The 17509-nt window shown below is 40.1% G+C and overlaps 1 protein-coding gene across 2 annotated transcripts in view; it reads right to left on the bottom strand.

Annotated features, from left to right (window-relative positions):
• The window catches only part of cdk14 (cyclin-dependent kinase 14), a 151061-nt gene that overhangs the window by 91675 nt on the left and 41877 nt on the right, over positions 1-17509 (bottom strand). For both annotated transcript variants that reach the window (XM_035163227.2, XM_035163229.2), the window contains 5 exons: positions 11935-12180; positions 8986-9080; positions 8336-8415; positions 5614-5708; positions 1647-1709 (listed from right to left, as the gene is read on the bottom strand). In XM_035163227.2, the coding sequence (XP_035019118.1) occupies positions 1647-1709; positions 5614-5708; positions 8336-8415; positions 8986-9080; positions 11935-12180 (579 nt within the window). The remainder of the gene's footprint in view (positions 1-1646; positions 1710-5613; positions 5709-8335; positions 8416-8985; positions 9081-11934; positions 12181-17509) is intronic.

Below are 17509 nucleotides of genomic sequence, written 5' to 3'. Positions count from 1 at the left end.
GAACGATGAGTTACACTAACACCATCTCTCTGAGTTCATGATCTGCTTAATGTCAGCTACAGAGCCAAAGTTATCATCAGGATGACGGGATTTTGTAAATAATAGAAAATCTTTGAATAAACATTTAGAAAAGAGATCTAAAAATATTTAAGTGAGGTTTAAATTGGTTTAAATATTAAGTCACTTAAGTTTTGTCCTTTAGTCAGACATTGACGATGTCCATATGATCTGTTCTATATGCTCTGAGATGTTTTCCTGACCCGTGCACTTCCACTTCCTGGAATAGGTTTTTTGTTTCAGAATAATTCAGAACAATTAGTGGCACTTTCTAAAACCTGAATTCCAAATGGGCAGTGAGGCAATTACACTCCCCAAAAGAGACATAACTTAAAAGTGTCTTTAAGCGCTTTGGATAAAAGTGTCAGCTTAATTACATGTAATGTAATGTAATAAAAAAGAAGAATACAATGGATGGAATAATGTCTAAGGCCTCAAGTTTCACTTTGGTAAATGAGTAATAATATATAACCAGTGTGTGCGGGGTATATTATGAAAATCTGAAAACTCTGTTCAGATTTGATTCCTGCAGCAGATAATTATGTTCCTCATATATCTGAGTCTCAGGCTACATCCACATTAACAGATTTTATTTATTAAAACAAATCACTTCTGCTGTGTTCACACCTGCTGTTCACACTACACTACTCTGGAGTGGTCCAGCCCCTGAAGCAGATTCTTTTGGAAACATTGCTGGTCTCCTTTTAGTTATTAAATCTCTGGCTTCAAATGACTCTCAAAATTTTCACATCGTCATCCGTCCAAGAAGAGATTGATTTTTCATATCTTTTTAAATCCTCTTTTGTAATGTATCAGTGCAGATGTAGCCTCAGGATGCACGGACTGGCCGTCATACTGTTGATACTCTGTATATGACATAATAAATTTAAACTAACGTAGAATGGACTAGATTCCAAAATATGACAGTGATAACAAAATACATATTATTAATTAGAACACTACATGCAAAAAATTGAATTGGTAAAAAAATGAGAGACTAAGACAGCATAGTGGATACATTGTTTTGCTTTCAGTCTATGGAGTCTGGGTTAAACTATGATGGGGTTCATGATATCAGAAGCTGGAATGAAATGCAAGCTGCAAGATACACCAGATGTTACTGCCTTATTGACTAATTGACTAAAAACACTCCTCCCTAAGAGAGGGAAGGCACCAGACATCTGGAAATCTAAAATGACTGTGACAGGTCCACTGCACTTTTTGGCTTGTCTCAGTTGTAGCTGTGACTCCTCATTTAAGTGACGAGTACGTCTGCAGTGAAAGCTGAAAGCAACTTTCTCCACACTGACGTAATCTGAAGACTAATCACAGGGTTTTATATTTGAAAAAAATTTAAGAAAAAAGTTTAAATGAAAGAAAAAGACAAATCTGTCATCAGACGACCATCAAACCATCAAAAAGACCAACTGCTTCAAGGTCAAACTAGTGCCTGTTTCTACTCATGCGTTCATCACGGGAGAAAACTCTTTTTATATTTAGGGACTTATTATTAGACCGTAAGATAATGTTCTTATCATGTAGTTATCATACTAAACTTCTTGAGAGCAGCATGATTAAAGGTACCGTACCTTCACATTGTCTGGATGGAGGCCCCCAGGGTGTTTGTCCATGTACTGACACAGGTCTGTGTGCTGTGAGATAAAAACAAAACAACCAAATGTTAATACAGTAACACGGAAAAGTTTGAATTGATATGGTCTGTAATTATATAAAGCTTTATAGTCTTGATGACCACTCAAATTACAGTTTTTCTCACCATTCACCCATTATCACACACATTCATACAATGCATCTATGTGCTGCACTTTTCTCGATCACACATCAGTCACACACAGCCAGCTCAGCCCTCAGGGGCAATTTGGAGTTCAGTATCCTGCCCAAGGACAGTTTGCCACTTAGAGAGGGGGAGAATGGGGTCTAACCGTCAACCTTAGAGGACGACCCGCTCTACCTCCTGAGCCACAGCATAAGCCAACATTAATCTTGATGTCATGGTGGTTGGGTGTCATTTCTCCTAACTGTGAGGCAAAAGAGGTTCTGGATGTGGAAACTCCAAATACAAAAACCAGTTGCTCTTATTGGAGTATCTGTGGGTGATTTCCTTGATAGCTGAGATCATTTATCAAGATAATCTCCATCCACTGACATGCATGCAGTGTTACACTGGCCTACCCTTCACCCCAGTGTATTGTTAACAGATTAGCATTCTCCACTGAACAAGTCACACAGATGCTTCGACGTGGATGGACAGTACCTGTCAGTGTTACTCAAACAAAGTTTTTTATCTGTTTTCATTTCCCTAAGATACATTGCATTGCCTTTTTCCCTTTGTGTCTTTATCCCCTTCCCCATATAGTTCACCCTCTTCCTGTCAGTCATAATTAGTCGGAGAGGAGAACAATAGACTCATATCTCCAGTCTGAAAAGCCCTTTATATGTAAAACAGCACAGGGTGGTTACAGTACTGAGCACAAGATGATATAACAACATGAAACCAGCAGTTCAACACATTTGTGTGGTGGAAATTCAAAAGACAGTCTTTTTGGGATTCATTATCACATGTATAACTGGGTAACTACAATCATTAAAGCATGCCACTCCAGTCCACCAGGGGGTGGTAAAGCAGAAGACTATACAACAATGATGATGGTATTTAAAATCAAGGAACTCTACAGCAACAGGAAACATTGAGTATTCAAAAACCCAAAATGCAAAACTGAAAGGAAGGAATCAGATGTAATGAGCTACGGCGGAGATTGGCTGAAATAAAACACACGAGTACTAAACCAATCAGGAATTTTCACACGTGGGGTCGTACGTTAGTATTTTTGAGTGTGATAAGTTTTCCCCAGAATTTGATTCAGACCCTGGTTCCTGCATTTGAGTTCCTGCAAATGTTTTTATTTCCTGAGGAAAGTTCCCTCGGTGGAAATGTAGCTTATCGGTTGCTCTCAGGCTGGTTTATCCATTTTAAATAGTATGTGATGTACCAGATATCAAAAAACGTAACTCATAATTTTTGACAATACAGTCTCCAGCTGTATCTTTAAACTTAATGTTGTCCAGGCTGATACAGGATGTTCCAGGCAACTTTGTATATGGGCGTTCTGCGGCGCTATGCTAGTACAGTATGGTGGTGGTGTGAAAACATGTAACTTAATGTTTTACAAGGGTTAAGGTTTAGGAGTCAGTATCGTCTTATTAAATAAACCTTCTCGTCTATATTTCAACCAGATTTGCATATTTAATAAAACAAATAGCCATAAGCCACCAGCCACCGGAAAAATTAATTCCATTCAAAGGATTATTTATTCAAATTTATGAAAGGAGTCTTTAATGAGTTATGATAAGTGACCTTGTGTGAACCAAACTGATCACTGCTCTCATTCTTCATTTAAACACGACACACCGAGCTCCACGTGAGTCTCAGCAGATCCTATTTCCAAGCTGAACCTTTGACATGTTGTTTTATCTGCCAACAAAGGCCATCACACGATCTCATTAAATGCACGGAAAGCTGAGTCGGCGAGTTCTTGTTAAGGGACTTGGCCTTGTTCAGCACTTCAGGATCAGCGACTGACCTGAATATAAATGTGACCATCACAAGTTGTTTTCAATTTGCACAGATGCAAGGAGACAACAGAGGGCTTGAACCTCTGGAATTGGAAGTCTAAAACTTGTTTTCTTTCTCAAGTCTGAAGTGAAGTGTAATTTCAAATATGAACAGGTGAAGATGTTGATTAAAATGTTCTGCGTTTGAGGCAAAAAATTGTTTAGATTTTCAGAGGATTGGGTAGAATTTTGAGTAAAAGCTCTTCATCTCAAAAGGAAAACATGAGCCCTCTTCAGACATGAACCCCAGAGGATGTCCACACAATTGGGTCGGGACTTTCTCCGGAGTTTGTTTTCACACATGAACAACGCAGCAGGAGATTCTCCGCTCAGACACGTTCATAACAGCACAGTAAGCTTCACACAGTCGACTGACAGTTTTGCAGCTTTAATTTGGTAAATACAGAATTATGGCCCATATTAATTATGCAGGATGAACTCATTACTTTTTTGGAGACACTTTCTCTAACTTTACTAACTCCTTGATCTTCATGTGGTCTTCACTGTGTGTTTGGGGTCCACATCCTGCTGCAAACATGTGTCCCTGGTCTGGGTGAAGTCTATTCATTGCAGGTGAAGGCTAAAAGAAGGCTAAACAATCCCCCGACTTGACAACTCCCACCATTTTTTCACCATCACTGATACGTTGTGGTAATGTTCTATCTCCTGCATATCTCTTTACATACAGTGTTCTGTTCCTGTCATAACTCTCAAACTCGTATTCCTCATTAAATACGACTTCTTCCACTCATCCACTGTGAGATGCTGGTGTTTTGTCTTTCTTCAAGAGTTTGGCCTCGTTTTCCAATCCTGAGAAGTGGGTTAGAAACAGCTTCTCGTCCTCTGAGACCACTTCGAGTCTTCTTTTACTTTTGCTGACTGGAGCGTTGCATTGTTAATTTAGCAGATTCTGTGATGAAGTTGCTCTTCAGTCTCTCAGAGAGCTGAGCTTGGTGTATTGATCTTGTGATGATGGTGTGGTCACTTCTGGTCTGCCAGATCGCGCTTTTGATAAAACTGATCTAGTTTCTGCAAAGAGTTTTACACGTCCATCCGCTGCCCCTTTACAAACCATTACTGTAGCCATGCTTTGAAGTTTCAATGATGCCATTTTCCCACTATCACTATCATAGAGCTACCTAATAAGCGCTGATCTAACAGCCTTATTTATTAATGGTGCTCCAATTTTTTGGGCCAATCACTGGAAGCAGTACTGGTTTAATTTTCAAAAATCGAAACTAATTTAATAATCCCTGATCATAATAAAGTGAGATTACTGTTGCTTAATTCTAGAATGGAATAAATACATTTACGAATCAGTATTGCATATAAAAACATTATAAAAAAATGTACATTCTTTAATGTTGTGTATTTTGTAGGTTATGATTAACTCTTGTTTTAATTAGTTTCCTCGTGGCATTCTCTAAATAAACATTTTTATTCTGCGGTCTTATAATAGTCTCATACAAATGTTTGTTTTTCAAGGCGACTTTCATGTATATGTTTCTGCACCCTCACACTTTATATCATTCTACAGTTTTTATTATACTAAAACATTGAATTTTTAATAAAAAGTCCCCCTGCCTTCCTGTTCTGTGCACAGACACACCAGCCATTGGTCTGGCTGGTACCGAGCAAAGAGTGGAAAAAGCAGACTGCGTTTACATTCTTCAAGTATCCAATAAACAAGAGTATGCCAGTTAAAATATCCACAGCTCACATTTATGTGGGTCAAATATTAAAAACTGACACTAAATCAGTGAGAAGACAAATCAATCAGTCATCAGTTTCTCTTAAAAGCTGGGGTGACTTTTCCTTCTAAACAAATACAAAAAACAGATTCTCAACCTGATTTCAACCCTCCGCGGTCCCCACATACGTGGCCCGAATGGGAAACGTCACTGTGGCAGATTGCAAACTCACCACATATTCAAAGACCAGAGTCAGGGTTTCCTTGGTGTGGATGATGTCATGGAGGAGCACGATGTTCGAATGCTTCAGGCCTTTCAGAAGAGACGCTGCGGTCACAGAACAGAGGGAGACAAAGAGTTTGGGTGAAGCACATTTCCAGATACCAGAGAACCAGCTAGGATCCTTCATTAGCAGCACCATCAGAATTCAACCCTACATACAGGGGATTAAAACTGATTAAAACAGACAGAGAAAATACAGGGTGGATTTACCGCTGGAAGTTCTCATACTCATTTGTTCAACATGGTTATGATGCAATAGACGGTCATAAGTGGAGTAGTGAGGTGGTGTCCAGGGAGGATGATCTAATCACCCATTACTTTACAAGCAAAGCTGTTACTGAGAAGGCCGGGTGTGATCAGCACAATCTGGGACAGACCAACTAAGACTTTCACATGTAGTTCCCTTCATCTGCTCCACAATTAGGGAAGACTGAGCAAACAATAAAGATTTCATGGATCTCACTCATTGTACCATCAACTGGATTTACAATCCAAAGGCTTATAGAGTTTACAGGGGTCAGTTTCTTATTGATTCATTAAAATGATATACCGCTCGATGAGACAAGTCTTTACACCAAGCAAAAGCTGTGTCCCTTCAGGAGGCATTGTCAACATTCAACAACATTGTCATTCAACACAGAAATACTAAAGTCATGATGGATGAATTGACGTTTTGGAAAACGTTAATAATTGTGATGATTTCATTTGTGAGATTAAAATTCTTAAATCCTTAAAATCCTTCTTCATCAAGATAATCAGCGTCATATTTATATCAATAGTAGATGGCCAAATCATTGTCATTATTTCACTCTTGCCTAGGTAAAGGTTCAAGAATATCATGCTACTTCATTAATAAGCATCTGTATTTCAATAATACTAATTGATTTGAAATATTCCACCAATACTTCCCCATAGTGGTAATTTTCAGGCCCATGAAGTTGTCGTTTTGAATGATAAAGAACGGAAAATATTTCCTAGTGCATTTTCAAATACTAATCATGCAACAAACTGAACTGTTTTGCTTCCAACAATTACCTGGACATATTTACCAACAAATAACGGCTTGGCCACAGTGGAGCAATTCAGGGAATAGTTTGACTGGGACAGAATGCCAGAGCCGCATAATAAGTTATATTTTTACTATAAGACATAAATTGGATTTTCAGATGGCTGCCAATGTCGTTAATTTAGCAAACACAAACTTCTTTTTCAAGGGCATAGGGGAGCGTCGACGGACAGATCCTCAGAGAGCTGGCGAGTAATGGAACCTCATGAATACATTCATCCTGTATGAGAACCTAAAGGTTGTTAAAAAAAAAATCACATAAGCAGATGAAAGGCAGGAGAGAAAGACACCTCAAAGATCCTGTCACCAGCTTGAAGATCATACCCTCTCCCCTGCTCTCACACATCCACCCCATCTCTGGTAATGGGCACGAGTGTGTCTAGTTTTAATAAGTATGGAGACGCACACACTCACATACACTCGCACACACTCTGCTCTCCTCTACTTGATACATTATTTCATTCAGTAGTGATCTCTCCAGCTCAGTAATTGCTGAATTAGTTCATTTCAAAGTGCCTTTCTGATCTGCTCACAGGGGAAGTGTGTGTGTGTGTGTGTCTGAGAGTGTGTGTGAGTGCATGTGTGTGATTGTAGGCCAACATCTATCTTTATGAGGACACATATGAGGTATGGACCTTATAGAATGAGAACAAGACAAAGAATTGTTTTTAGCCCAGGATGATTCTAGTTCTATCACACCATACAAAGCTCAAACATACAGAATCCTTTTCATATCTATTGTTTATTTTCATTCTCTGAGATACTTTACAGTTATTCCTTGTCATTAGTGAGTCCTCCTCAAACAGTTCTACAATATATTGACAGTTTGGTATTATTTGTTTGCTGGACACTTTGTGCAGAGCTTTTTAGAAACAATCTATGGTGCAGAGTGAAGTTAGAAAACGTTATGTTCATCCGGTTTATCTGCATTTTTCATAAAATAAAACAGAATTATCTTTGTTATAGATCACGTGTGTGGTTTAAGTTTGAATGATTGAACTGCTGTTATTTCTTCATACATGTCATTACTATTTCAGATGTTTGTTAAGCAGTTAACACAATCTTCAGGCCCAAGTTCCCAACTTTTCAAAATAAAAGCTGTGTAATTCAGCTCGGTATCAAGCATTGCAGCAACAAAATGCCAGACATAGTCTGATGGTCTGATGGACCGACTCCAATCCCTGTGCTTCCTTCTGATGTTGATGAGAGTATTTTTGTCGAAAATAATTATAAGTAATACAAGATTCATTAATAGATTCATGCGTCTCTGTCTTCATGTTCGCAACTAATGCGTCTCTGTCTTAATGTTCGCAACAACATTAGGCTGCGGACAATACGTAGATATATAATAAGAAGATTAAGGCATTGTCTTCGTGAGCATCACAGATTTAACCTTTTATCAGCTGTTGTTTGTGTAAGATTTTAAAAAGGTTCGGCTCTGAGCACACGCCTGCCTGCATCACTTCTGGGCACCTTGGATGCTGTCTCCAGTAAACAATAAAAACATAGACACACTTAAGTTCCACTGATGTAAGATGTAATAAAGATGTAATAAAGCAGGGATACAGAAATCCAGTAATGATTTATTTCTACTTAAACCTTTTACCTTCTCTTATGGCTGTGAAGGGCGTTCCCTCCTCCTCTTGTAGACGAATCACCTTCAGAGCCACCAGTTTGCCGTTCACCCTATCAGGGACGAACACACGGACAAACTTTGAGTAGGGTAATTTGGTGTTTTTGACATAATATGAGAATCTATTGAAGAATCGGTGAAGCTGTGGCACAGTAAGAAACGGTTAAGTTGATGGAATGTAATTTAGCAGCGGTGGAGTGAGACGAGGGTACGAGGCCACAGGGTTACACCTGAATGACGCGCACCAATCAAAGCTGCTGCAGCAGAATAAACATGGTTAGAGAGAAGATTAGAGTGTGGAGCTTCATACATTAAGTGGGTGGACTGTCTGGGATTTCATTAGCACAGCCTGGGAGAGGAGCACCCACAATAAAGTGGAACATAACCATAACCATCTATAGTGATTGAAATAAAAGGAACTGCAAGCAGGCAGTATACAGAAAATCTGCATAAAACTATGAAGAGTTACTGTTGTTCCTTTTTCCATTTAATCAATGTATTCAGTTATAGCAGTGCTCCTGTATAATTAAATGTAATATCCACCGCCTGCATGAGTGACTCTTATGAACTGTGAAGAAGAGAGACTGGATTAAACTGTGATTTGACATGCACACACTACTTACTTGCTCTTCCCCTTGTACACTGTAGCATATGATCCCTCTCCCAGCTTCTCCAGCTTTTCATAGGAATCTGCCTTCCCAAACTTGGGGCTTGTGGGCTGAGAGAAGAAAAAAGAGGGAAAAAAGATATGATATGAAAATGTAATATGATAGGATCAACTCAGTAACCCAGAAAAATACAAGTCCCCGAGGATTTCCCAGAAGACATTACATGCCTATGAGTGATATTAAAATCGGGAGGCTTCCCACCGCATCACCAGGGAGGTGTAATGCCAGAGAAGAGGAGGAGAGATAATTTCACAGTCTCCATGTGAGAAATATGAAGAGGACTTATAATTTATTAGTCAACTCGTAACTTTTAGCACGTTTCCCTGTCTTGATATTTCACCGAGGAAAGAATCAATAACTACAGTTCTGAGGAAATAAAACCCAAGACTGAATATCTTCATCCCAACTGGTAAGAATGTTGATTATTGTATCTGACGTAGTGAAACACAGCTGAAGAGTTCCTTTTTTTACACCTTAGAGTTCATTAACTACTTTAATCAAATGATATAGGTTGTCACGCAGAAGTTCAAAGCATTAACATGAGTGAAAGTAGAGATTTTGTAAAATAGGCTAGTTCCTTGCTTAAACTTCAGCCGATCTAATCTTCTGCTACTACTGCTGCTCTGATAAAAAATAAGATGCCTGCTGCCTAAATGTCTTCACATTGGTGTTTGACATAAATGAAGAGTACAAGATGTGTTAGCATTGTAGCTTAGTGAATACTAAAATGCCATTTGGTGGAGCACCTACCTCCGCCCAGGCCCAACGGTCCCCTCACATTCAAATCCACATTTATGTGGGTCTGCACCAAATTCCACACACTCGGATATCTGTCCCTAAACAGATTTTTTTTTTATTTGTAAGATCCATGAATTATTCCCTCGTAAATCTTACAATGTGCACAGAAAGTGATTCCTGGATCTGCCCCTTTTGTCCGAATCCATGCCAAAATTTAATGGAATCTTTCTTGACCGCTACCACACCCTTCCACCAAGTTTCAATAAAAACTGTTGAATAGTGTTTGTGTAATGTTGCTGACAAACAGACATACAGCGATGAAAACATAACCTCCTGGGTGGAGGCAACAAGCAAGTAACCTGGGAATCGGATGAAGAAAAGGAACAACATATCCGAGGAGGTCTAAATGAGGTTGTTGTTTTAAAAAGCCACGGGACTCTCTAATGGACGCCTAATGGCTAAAGTGAGAAAAGCTGGGGTGAAAAGCACTTTCTACTCGGAAGCTTCCAACTTGGCCAACTGACAGTAAGTGTCCGTGCTGATTAAAACCTGATATCTCCTAGTAAATCTGTCGAGGAGTCCACTATCCCTCATCTCAACACAAGTGCTCGTCCGTGAACTGCTCTGAGAGAGTAGAGTCGGTTGCACTGCCTGAAAACGACGGCGACAAGGCCAATTTACACATTTTCATAATCCTGGCTGAAGCTATTCATTAGTGTCCTGCAGTGATGCTGGCAGGCAGTCAGTCAAGCCTCATATCACACTTATTAAATCTTATTTGTGTGCACATTCATTAGGCATTTCCCGTTTGGTGCTAAATTAAAAGGGAACCAAATACGTATAAGAACCTGAAAATCTCATTTGCATGATTGAGAAAAGCATATTGTTTGCAAACAGACTTTAATTAACCATGTGAACGACCACAGGCTGGTACATTTGTTTCAGATGAAGAAAAGGTGCCAAAAAAAAACTGAGACCTACAGAAAGTAATTGGCACCTCGACAGCATTGGAAAATCCAGGTCAAAGCCAAAGCAAGTGCTGTGATATTCCTTTTAATTAATCTGTTTTGTAGTGATAATTTGAGCTACGGCGCATTGCGAAGCCCCATGCTAAAATTGTGTCAACTCTTTCTTTTCTTTATCAATCTACGCTCAATTAGATGGCAAAAACTATACAGAACTTTGGAAATGTTTGCAAATTTTATTAGAGAAGACAAATTAAAAGGACCTTCTGCTTCATGGTAAGTCTATTCCAGGTGTAGAGAGACAAACGCTTCACAGCTGACAATGCATATCACAGCAAAAACCAAGACATGAGGTGAAGCGAGGAGCCTGCAGAGCTCAGAGACAGAATGGTATCGAGGCTCAGTTACCGATTACAGTTATAATCGTTAGCCAATGTGAGTGAGATCAAGTAGAATAGGCAGGAAACAAACATCCCTCTGCTGAGCTGTGGAATTTTGTATTGAATTGAGCAAGGGTGTGTTTTATTGCCTCGGGAATCATTCATTAATCATTTAGAAGACAAACAAATTATTATTTTGTCTTTCAAAAGTTAAATTGGTCTACGGTAAATTTAGCCTGATGATTTAGGACATTTAAGGACAGCATAGTCTGAGATGAACCTAGATGTCTGCTAGGTTATATGGTAGATATGAGAATCAGGAATCTAAGCCACTGTCAGTTTGGCTGCAGCGTTAGTGACAAAATAACTCGGAAGGTTGAGCCGAGTCGTCTACGGACCAGGATGTCGGTTCGATCCGAGTCTCTTTCTTTCGATGTGCTGAAAGTGTCATGGGTCAAAATACTGAACCCAAACTGCCTCTGACGGCTGGGCCAAAAGTGTGATAGAGAAAGTGCGTCACATACATGCACTGTGTGAAAGAGTGTGACACTGAACTGCAAAGTGCTTTGAGTGGTCATCAACACTAGAAAAGCTCTAAATAAATGCAGACCATTTACCATGATAAATAATCATTTGTTTTCTTGAGTATTTTCTTGCTACTGATTCACGCATCATCAGCTATAGGAACATGCATGTGATTGCCATGTTTACTATTTTAACAAGCATAAAGAAAGAAAGATGCTGAATTTGTTGACTTTCGAGGCCACTTGGACAGTCACACAAACACTGTCCCGTATACGATTCTGTAAAGTTGCACTTACAGAACTGGGGCTGGAGTGTCGGCGCAGTTTGGGGGACTCCTTGCCGCTAGAGGAACTCTTGGCGCTGATGCAGGCATTGTTCTCGGAGTGGACCCTCTTCACCTGACTGGCAGGCTTCTCGAACGGGTCGAAGCCGCTCTGCGTGCGCTGAACTCTCACCTTCTTGTCCTCAGGGATGGTGTCCAGGGGCTTGATGACCGAGTCTGTTCCCTGGCAGCTGCGTGTGGACATCTTTGTGACACATATCTGTCAAAAAAGGAAGACGACAGGGAGAGAAGAAAGGGAGAGAGAAGATAAAAATGAGCATTAAAGAAAAGAAAAAAAAAATCCATCTGCGATTACCAGCGTTCAGCCAAAAATTTACTGTGCCCCTGTCTTCTGGATGCCGCCTGTGTTTCATCTCTCTGTCAGCCTTGGTCTGTTCCCTCCCTGCAGAGCATTGCTGCTACCTTTCTGCTAAGATGAGAGTCTTTTTTATCTCCATCTCTCTTTTCTCTGATCAAAACAGCTCCAGTCTCACTCGGCTCTGCTCCACACACACCACTGACTGCTGCTGGTGCTGCTTCCATACTGTGCATTCACAAAATCCCACCATATCTCTGACACACATCTACCCATCCATACGATTGTCTCCTACAAGCCCACCGGGCACACACACAAACACACACACACACACACAGCACTCCACACTCCACACTCCACATCTACTCTCCAGCACAAAGCACCTTGCCCGCCGCTCCTCCGCCATGGACTGTGTGCATTGAGCACAAAAGACGCAGGCGGCATGACATGTTTTGCCACGGCTCCCGTCAGATTAAATATTTAGGCCTAAACTCCCCTGCAGGAAGAACTTCTAATTACCCTAATACACAAGGAGGAGTCATCTTGCAGTGGGCTTGCATGGTATTTAACTTGGGCCAGGTTTCAATAGACCAAATGGAGCACAGAATTCTTTCTCTGTGACAATGTTATGTTTTTATAAGAGTTTTTGATAGTGATGATGATGATGATGATGATGTTAAACTGATATACTGGAAATTAAAGTCTTTGCTTATTGTATGAAGAGTGGCCAGTTGTGGTATTGACTGGATCTACATTTTAGAAAATTAACAACAAGTTTTTGTGTGTTTCGTATCAAGCATCCACACAACTGTTAATGGTAGACATGATAGAAAGTCAGCCGCAGGGGTGGGACATAAAGTATACTTACTAGTAGCCTACTGTTAAGTCAAATTATTTCCTCTATTATTTATTTCATATGTGTGTCCATTTTATCTTAATTCCTACTTCTACACCACTACATGTCAGTACTGGAAGATGTAGACAGAAGTAGAAGAAGATAGATTTATATTTATTTTTAACACAACAACACCGAAGTGGACATGTACTTGTTATTTCGCTGACATTTACATAAAAATAATATTATAAGCTTTTACTATGACACATTGTTACAGGTTAAACAGCTCAACAGTGTGTACATATTTAGAATTAATCTCCACCTTGACAACATTAATTTGTTGTTCACACATTAATGCATCAGTAACAATGATTTCTTAATATATATTCTGATATGTACGTTTAGCTCATAATATTATTTTAACTTAACTCAATTGAGATTTCAAATGAAGAATGTTGTAATGGGCTGATTTTATACCATGTATAACTTCTTTTAGTTATGTAAGGATTTTTAATATCCTACTTCAACTGTTGTCCAGCACATGATAGTCACATTTCCGCTGTAAATGATTTAACCTGGATAGAGTGCCAGGACATCCTGCTCTGAGTGTCAGGTTTCCAATAAAGTTCACTGCCTTTGGCGTGGCTGGGGCGTTCTCTTTATTTTATTTTATTAAACTATTTATTCATTGTAAATGACAGTAACACCATTCCGAAGTAGAAAATAATTATATTGGTTTGTTTTGGTCCTCTGTTCTGTGGCTTTTTCTTAATAACAGCCTCCGTGCTGTCTTTGGAAGACGATACCCCTGTCAGCTTCATTGTTGGTATTCATTATTGTTCTAAAACACACCTGAGCTTGGTTACAAGCGCCTGTTTGCATGAGGGATAACGTGTGAGTGCTGCGTTAATGATCAGGCTCCTTTGTATCTTAAAGAGCTCGTTGAACCCTATTATCCAAACCAAGCACCTCACTCTCAAGAGGCTTACTTCTGGGTCTCCAAGAGTAGAATAAGAAGCACAGGCCGGGGCAGATGCCCCCCCCTCCCACCTGAGACTGGTTCTCGTGGAGGTTTGTCTCCACTGTCAGTTTTTTCTTGTTTGGGGAACTGATGGGATTCTCTAAAAAATTGTAAGGTCTCAACCTTACTATAGCTGTGTCTCAATTCAGGGGCTGCATCCTTCTGAGGCTGCATATGAAGACCAAGTTAGTCACAGCGATGCGACTAGACTGTACCAATTCGAAGGCTCCGCCAAATGGGGACGACAAATGTTAATGGTGGATCCTTCCTAGCAAAACATATCCCATGATTCATTGCGCTTCAGTGACATACTGTTTTTCAAAGAGGTAATGGCGGCAAAAACTGAGGCGAAAACATCAAAAGAATTAGTTTTTAAATGTAAGTACTAAACCGAACAGCTCCTGGTACACACATTAAAAACAAACATATTTTCAACTTTTTTAATCAACAAAAGAACTTTTTCACTCGTAGCTCTGCTGCTAGACGACGCCTGTAAGAGCGGGAGATGCTGGTGATGCAATAAGAAGACCAGACCGTCTCATCGCAGTTCAGCAGATTGAGACACAACTTATCTAAAGAGCCTCAGGATAATGTACGCAATACACAATATAGGCTATAAACATTACATTAAAATAAGTGGAAGCAAAAAGTCAGTCCAGGGCATGGATTATGGGAAGGCCAAGTGATTTGTGGGAGGAAGCAGGTGCTTTGCTACATCTGTTTTCCTCTGTTGCCAGGATGGGAACGCCCCACCAAGACAGCCGAGACGCAATTACACCATATCGATTCTGGTTGAAGGACGGCCTCTTTAATCACTACCTCTCCCACCACCAATGCACACATGTACACATATAAACAAACTGTGATACATGGCATTGTTTCCCTATCTCTAATTTATTCTGTGCTGGAGCAGTGACCCTTTTGCCCCAAAGGGATCATTAAGGATTAATCTTATCTTAGGGTTGTCATACAATAATGGAAGAGGAACACAGTGGGCAGGCCCAAGCTAATGCAACTATGTCCAGAGAAGTACTTACTGATGACATTAGCTTGAACGATGACAAGAACCACAGAGGCCATAAAAGACCAATCAACCATGGAGCCTACTTATGTGCTCTGCTTACTCAAGGCTCTCAGCCATGTTAACTTGGCCTCATTCAGGGCTTGCACCCTGTGTGAACGCATTTCCATTTTACAGAGACAGAGCAGGGCTATCAGCTTGCCTGGGCTCATCATCCTGGGCTCAAAACGATTGTGAGACGACACACTAGAGTAGAGATGGAAAAAAAAAAAAAAATCCTGCCTGATCCTCCTCTCCTTCAAACCTCACTGTCTGGAGCGCACAAGCCTTTGTTTCAGTGTTCTACAATACACAGATAAAGCTGTGTGTATGTCTTGCTAAAAATAGCTGGTGCTTGCTCAAACACTGCAGCTTTTTGTGTGATGCTTCGGTCAGGCCTTCTGACAGAGATGTGAACCACAGATGGGTGAACAGAGTGATGGCCTGGTACAACAATGACTGCCTTTAACAGAAGATCTGATCCGAGGGTTAAGCTGACATGTTAGAATAGTGACGTTTCAGAAAGAATCATATCACGGTGCGGTCTACATGACTGACACACTGCTAATCACATTCCACATCAAGGAGAAAATAAGGATCAGGCATGTTGAGTAGGAATAATTTAACTTCATGTGGTGGACGGCAACATTATCATTAATTTGGAACCATGGGTCAAATTAATAAGGCCACATATTCACACTCCTTTTAGCTCTGCTTTGGTCCCCGACCTCTGGCTGCTACATGTTCCAACATGGTTGAGAAACTGTATTTCCACCCATCAATTGCATGACAATGAGGATTGCATTTTGGACACTTTGGGCTTGGGACCAAAGGTTTCAGGTTTGAAATGAGGTGGAGGAAGTTAGTAAACGACACGTTTCCCTCTCCCAAAAATCAACAGCTAATGTCCCGCTGAGCAAAGCACCAAACTTTCCAACTCTGTGTGTAAAAGTGACTATGAAGAATTCTTCTTCTTAAAAAAATCATTATCAGCATTTCACCAAATTTTCTTGCACATACAGAACATCTATATAATTAGTTCTATACACTGGACACAGTTCGATATATTGGACACAGTTCAACATACCTGGTCAACCTAACTCATTTACCAGTTCCCAAACCTTGAGATATGGGTTTGGGAAGCGACATATCACGACTGTTTGTGATGACAACTTGTGTCTCCACACAGAAACATAAATTATGAATTTGTGAGTTTTCATCCATTTTGTAATGGAATATCATAATTTATTTTTTGGCACACCTTCGTACAAAATGTCCCATATCCTTGAATTATCTTGGACTCCATTCAAAGCCAAAGTGACTTCTCTCTGCAAGTCACTTTCAGTGGGTGTACCAGCAAAACAAAATATCTAACTGCACTTTGCAATTTTTCTGCTGTGTCTCTGTATCCTTTTGAATATCATCCTTAGGATATTGGATGAGACTCTTAATTACGGGGATGAAATAAAATATTCCACAGCTAATATCCCGATATCCCCAAGATAAGAGGCTTTTCATTACATCAGTATGTGAAGTACCTCACCGCTGCAGAAAAAGCACAACTGGCCCCCCCCAAAAAAATATATACAGGTCTATACAATATTTTCAACTCAACCTTATTGAATTAGCATAGAAATGGCTGTTTACTGAACAATTTATGGTTCAGTCTCAAACACAACTCTCAAGAATGAACTGCATCACACTGCTGGTACTTGGTGATTTCTTGAAATTGAGACATTATTAATCTCTAATTCCGAAGCTGGTTGTATCATTGATATGTTTGTGATATGCATGTGGAGACTGGTGCACTTGATATTACTAAGACAGAGAAGTGGAGTGGTGTCTCGGGAGCTTCTGCTTTCTGTCGGGGAGAGGAGCTGACTTTACTGCTGACTTTGGGCTTTTCCAACTCTGCAGAACCACAAAAAAAACTATAAAACACACTAGAGGAAAGAAACACAGAATCAAGCAGACAAACACACACACACACACACACGTGTGTAACCTACAACAGAGAGAAATTACATAATGATTCAGAGAGTGTTAATATCATCTCCCTCCTGCACGCTGCTTGCATTTTTCATGCATTCCTAATGACTAAGCATCTACTGTTGGTGTCCTGACAGAACAAGATTAGTTAATAGCCCGATACATCACTGCACATCACTGTTTGTTTCTTTTAATCACAGAGACATAAAGTTAGCGTCCCTGGTCGTAGGTCAGTTAGCAAATCCCTGTGTCCCTTCTGCCCGGTAGCCGACAGTGTTGTCAGCCACTGTTAACTCAGCACAACACTGGTAGCTTCCTCTTTAGCTGT

The sequence above is a fragment of the Hippoglossus stenolepis genome, chromosome 8 (genome assembly GCF_022539355.2).
Source record: "Hippoglossus stenolepis isolate QCI-W04-F060 chromosome 8, HSTE1.2, whole genome shotgun sequence".
NCBI classification, from domain to species: Eukaryota; Metazoa; Chordata; class Actinopteri; order Pleuronectiformes; family Pleuronectidae; genus Hippoglossus; species Hippoglossus stenolepis.
The sequence above is the reverse complement of the archived record's forward strand: the minus strand, read 5'-3'. Positions and strand labels throughout refer to the sequence as shown.